The sequence below is a fragment of the Rhagoletis zephyria genome, unplaced genomic scaffold, assembly GCF_001687245.7.
Source record: "Rhagoletis zephyria isolate East Lansing unplaced genomic scaffold, Rhagoletis_zephyria_1.1 Rzeph_scaffold_04085, whole genome shotgun sequence".
Lineage (NCBI taxonomy): Eukaryota > Metazoa > Arthropoda > Insecta > Diptera > Tephritidae > Rhagoletis > Rhagoletis zephyria.
Window position 1 is genome coordinate 32,216 of NW_016161168.1, and position 4,962 is coordinate 37,177.

The 4,962-nt window shown below is 33.7% G+C and overlaps 1 protein-coding gene across 1 annotated transcript in view; it reads left to right on the plus strand.

The window, feature by feature from the left end:
* Window positions 1–4,705, plus strand: part of shakB (Innexin family member shaking B) — a 33,983-nt gene extending 29,278 nt beyond the window's left edge. Inside the window, exons 5-7 of the mRNA XM_017625545.1 lie at window positions 2,309–2,475; window positions 3,959–4,137; window positions 4,383–4,705. Coding sequence (XP_017481034.1) covers window positions 2,309–2,475; window positions 3,959–4,137; window positions 4,383–4,575 — 539 coding nt within the window. The 3' untranslated portion in view covers window positions 4,576–4,705. The remainder of the gene's footprint in view (window positions 1–2,308; window positions 2,476–3,958; window positions 4,138–4,382) is intronic.
* Window positions 4,706–4,962: the final 257 nt, after the last annotated feature.

Here is a 4,962-nt window from a genome sequence, read left to right on the forward strand (position 1 = left end):
GACCACCCTAGTGTACTCACTTACAAGTGCATATACATATGTAATTATTATTTCCGATCAAAAATGAATGCAAATACCAACGAAAGTATTTAGTCCACTAGAAGTTTCTGAGTTTGTTTACTCTCAAGCAAATAATGACGGAAAGAATTTTAAATAAACTTTAGTTTTATGTAGAAAATAGCTGCATGAAAGTAAGAAAAATGAAATACATATGTACGTACTATTAAATAAATGTATTTCTAGCTAAACTGGCGCACGAGTATTTACTATTGTGTTTGACTGGGGCTAGGTCTATCCATATATTCGGATATCGGATATCCGTACGGAATCTATTGAGTTGTAAAATAAATAATATAATATCGGGTTATTAACCATTAATTTTGTTGTATGGACACTCGGTTTATATCCCTTTATTTTCTAATCAGATATTCGACCATTCCAATATCCGGATTATCCGAATAGTCAAAAAAAAAAACCGGGTAGGATCCCCAACCTTAGTTTTGACTTATATTACATTATACTTTTAAATAATTTAGACAGATGCAACCGAAATACCTTTGAAATTGATGATGTTACATAATTTCGATGGCTTGCACTTATTATGAGCAATTGCCCCCTTCGATTTGTAAACTTCCCTTTTTCTAATAGGCATAAACTGTAGTTATGGCTTGGTGTACCAAGTTGGCAGAAATGAACTAAAAGCCCTTTGAAATATCTACCAAAAGGGATTGAAATCTGACTGAAGGGATTTGTTTACAGACGGCAATTCTGAATCAAAGTAAAATAAAAAAAAACCAGTCTCTGCCAATAGCATCAGTATCCTTTTTCATTAGACTATGATGAATATGAGACCACATTTACTATTTTTCGAATGAGTTTCATATTATACATACATATGTAAAAGCTCAGTCCGGTGTAAACCAGATACGGGAAAGCCAGTTTATTAGACTAACAAATCCCTCCCTAGGGTATTTCATTCCTCTACACATTCCCATAACATAGCCGATTTATGCAATTTTATATGAAGATATAGCTGTAAGTGTAGCCTGACTTTCATTGCAAGTGACAATAGGGAAGGTTTTTTGCCATAGAGACGGAAATCATAGGCTAAGGATCATAAGCAATCTATGTAAAGACAACCGTTTGGTGTGGATGTGAACGGCTTTCTAGAATTGTGTGATTGCCGCCCTACTTCGATCTGGAATATTTTCTCAAAGATTGTTCTCTCGATTAATTAAACTGTGATGTGGCTGCTTTCGATTTGTTTTTTTCCTACTAATACAAGTCTTAATAAACGAGGCTTTTTAATATATTGAAATAAATTTTTGAAATAAATTTTTGAAATAAATTTTTCTCTGTTATTCCAGAAAAGAAACCATGCAAAATGTCAAAACCGAGACAAATGTGTCAACAAATTCTCACACAAATATTTTGTCAAATAATGAGCTAAACGTTTGAATAAAATTAATAAACTGCCATTATTTCGCACAGAGGTATTCTTCTTCAATCGCTGGATTTACCAACCAACCCTTCTACAAAATTACGCTGTGCGGACTTTTTGTAATTTTCAAAAACTATAATTTTTTTTTTAATTCAAGACCGCAATTTGAAATATTTCTTTGCTAATATTTTTCTATGTGCGCATGAATACATCCCCATACACAGAAAAATGTGTCAATTTGCATGAGCTACGCTACACGTCCGTTCGTCATGTGGTATGAGTAACATTAACGGTAGCCAAAATTACTTTTCGCGGTCAACGGCACATGCTTTCACATTACTTGTTACAACTTGGCGATGAAATCTTTTTTATTCTTTCGACAAAATTTAATTAGCATAATTAAATGAATTTTATGCAACCTTAAAACTTTACAAAGTAAAATCAGAATGCCAAGCGCAAAGATTTTTTTTTTTTAACAAATTTATAGACTTGTTGATACAAAATAGTAAATATTTACACAATTTGTAAATTAATCTTTATATTTTCAATATAAACTCAATTAAATTCGCATTTGCTAAAAAGGCTGACTAAAAAATTTGTTCATCTAATAAAGCCAAATAAAACGATTAGACAATTTATTGCCATGAAATTAACAAAAGAGTTTATTTTACACCTACAACTGTTTTTGTTTGCATCAATTTATTACACTTAACAAATTACAAAAGTCGGCGTTTTTCCCAGAGAGTGAAATCGGCTAAATTATGTCTGTCTTGGACCTAACCTTCCTTTTACTGGAACTCCGTGCATTTATTTTAGCTAATTGTTATTTACATAATAAATATTTAATTCGTGCATTTTTCTTTTCAGGTCAAATGTTTCTTATGAATCGATTTTTCGATGGCGAATTTTTGCAATTTGGCTGGAAAGTTATAAAATATATGGAGGATGATCAAGAAGATCGGATGGATCCCATGATCTACATTTTTCCCAGGATGACCAAATGTACATTTTTTAAATACGGTTCTAGTGGGGAGGTATGTCAAAGAAAAAAATTATTTTAATGCATAAGTAATTCGATTTTTGTTTGTGTAGATGTAGTAAATGTTACCTCTTCCCATATGCTATGAAAAATATCAAAATATTATTTATATCGAACACATTTCTTACAAGTGACTAAGTTTCAAATGAAAATTCTGTAATTTTACTTAAAAATTTGCCAACTCTAAGTACACCTGACTTGCAAATGTAAAATTTTAGTCAGCGGAGGGTCATACAGCCGTATAGAAAATGCTCTTTATCATCCTCATTCTCAAAGCAAGGTGTACATCCATCGTTTCCTTGAATATTATAAGGCCTTGTACCTTAGTCCTGCCCTGTATGATAAGGCCAGTTTGGCCTTTCCCGGAAACCTTGGTGGTTTTTCAGATTTCGGGATGAGGTATTTTCATGAGATCCGTAATGCACCTGACAGTTACCGATATGCTTGTTCCAATAATTGATTCAGGACCAAAGAATTTCAATTTGCCAGTTCATTAGCCAGTTTGTTGCTTTGAACACCTCAGTGTCGCGATACCCACATGAGATCAAGCTCGCACCATTTTGCAAAGGAGTTTAGGCTTAACTGACTTTCCTGCACAATTCTTAGGAGGTAGATGTTATCCGGCTCCAGTGCCATTTACAGTCTTGGAGCCGTTGCTATATTATTTAAGGATTTTTCATAGATCTCTCCCAACCTTTGTCATGATACTGGAAAGACCAATTTATCGATCACAGAATTCTATCCATATCAAGATTTTTCATTTACTTCATGCCGCAGAGCTGGTTAAGTTAAAGACCACTTCAAAGCAAAGCAAAGATTTCTATTGCGTACTCCCCTGCTTTCAGCTGCACTTCCGTCTTTATTTCAAGGTCAAGTAGAGCTAATTCATAAGATTCTCCATACTGGTATCTATGCATTTTCGTGAGTACTAGTAGGTCTGTACACCAAAACTTTTGGTCTAATCTACTTTTCAACCGTGCGCTCCAGGTTTGTAGAATAAATGATATCAGACTGATAGACTAGGAGATTTGTGATCGCGAAATTTTGGGGCTTTGATACGCTTTGGTACCTTGCTCCGAAAGGTGGGTAGTTAGTCGAATGCCAGACAGCTCGTCTGCCTGCAGTTTATTCTGGTTGAGGATTTTCTTCCATAAATATATCTATACTATACTACTATAAACTTCCACATATCTGCCTGAGTGTGGAAAGAACCCGCTTCCCGAAGTGGTAAGAGACCAGTTAAATTTTCTAAGAGACTCAAGCCTAACCTGGCAGACTATTTTTCCAACTCAGAGGTCAGAATTTAACCGTTTAGATGTTATTTCAAATCAAAGAGCTGTATTTGATTTATTTATTACTTTTTGAATATCAACTTATTTACGAGTATAAAATTTATAAATATTTAATATTACATAAAAATGAATACGTAAGAAACTTTTCCGTGAATTTTAATATTTTTTTTCTTTTTCTTTCTTCAGGTGGAGAAACACGATGCCATTTGCATATTGCCATTAAATGTTGTTAATGAGAAAATTTATATTTTTCTTTGGTTTTGGTTTATACTTTTAACGTTTCTAACACTATTAACGTTAATATACAGGGTGGTAATTATATTTTCACCACGTATGAGGGTGTACTTGTTTCGTATGCGATTTAGGTGAGTAAATGGTCTTGCATATCAACATTAAATTTAAATAATAAGCTCTATGACCGGTTTTTTAGAAACAGTTAAAATTTTCGCGTTTTCTGCATCCCTGACTCTAACAAACATTTGAGGTCAAACACGTTTTCAGCTACGACTGAGAAACCGGTCATTATTTACCATTTTAATTATTAGTTTTCCCGCTTTCATCTTCCAACCAATTTGCGAACTAATGCTATCTCTTTCTTTCGTTAACACAGGTTAGTGCGTCGAGACGCTATTGAAATAATCGTTCGTCGTTCGAAGATGGGCGATTGGTTTTTATTATACTTATTAGGTGAAAATATAGATACAGTTATATTTCGTGATGTTGTACAGGATTTAGCCAATCGTTTAGGACATAACCAACACCACAGGGTGCCTGGACTGAAAGGTGAAATACAGGATGCATGATATTGGGAGTATTAGAAACAATACAAAATGCAATTTGTCGTCTCAATATAACCATCACCAACAACAACAACAACAACAATAAAAACACCAAAACCGCTTTAGCAACAGCATCAGCACCGGCTTCAAAAAAAAAATCTCACTAACGCAATAAAAACGAAAAAAAACAACGGAAAAAATTTCAAAAAAAAGCGAAAACACATTTTGGCCATCGATACCACACACCGCGCATAAAATATTCTGCCATAATCACGTTCATCTTTTTTAGAAAAGTATATTACAATATAAAGCCACTTGTGTGCGAAATCAACGATTTTAGACTAACCAAATTTAACAAAAAATAGTGTGTATGACAGCGACGAGACGACTTGTGTAAACAAATATGTATAT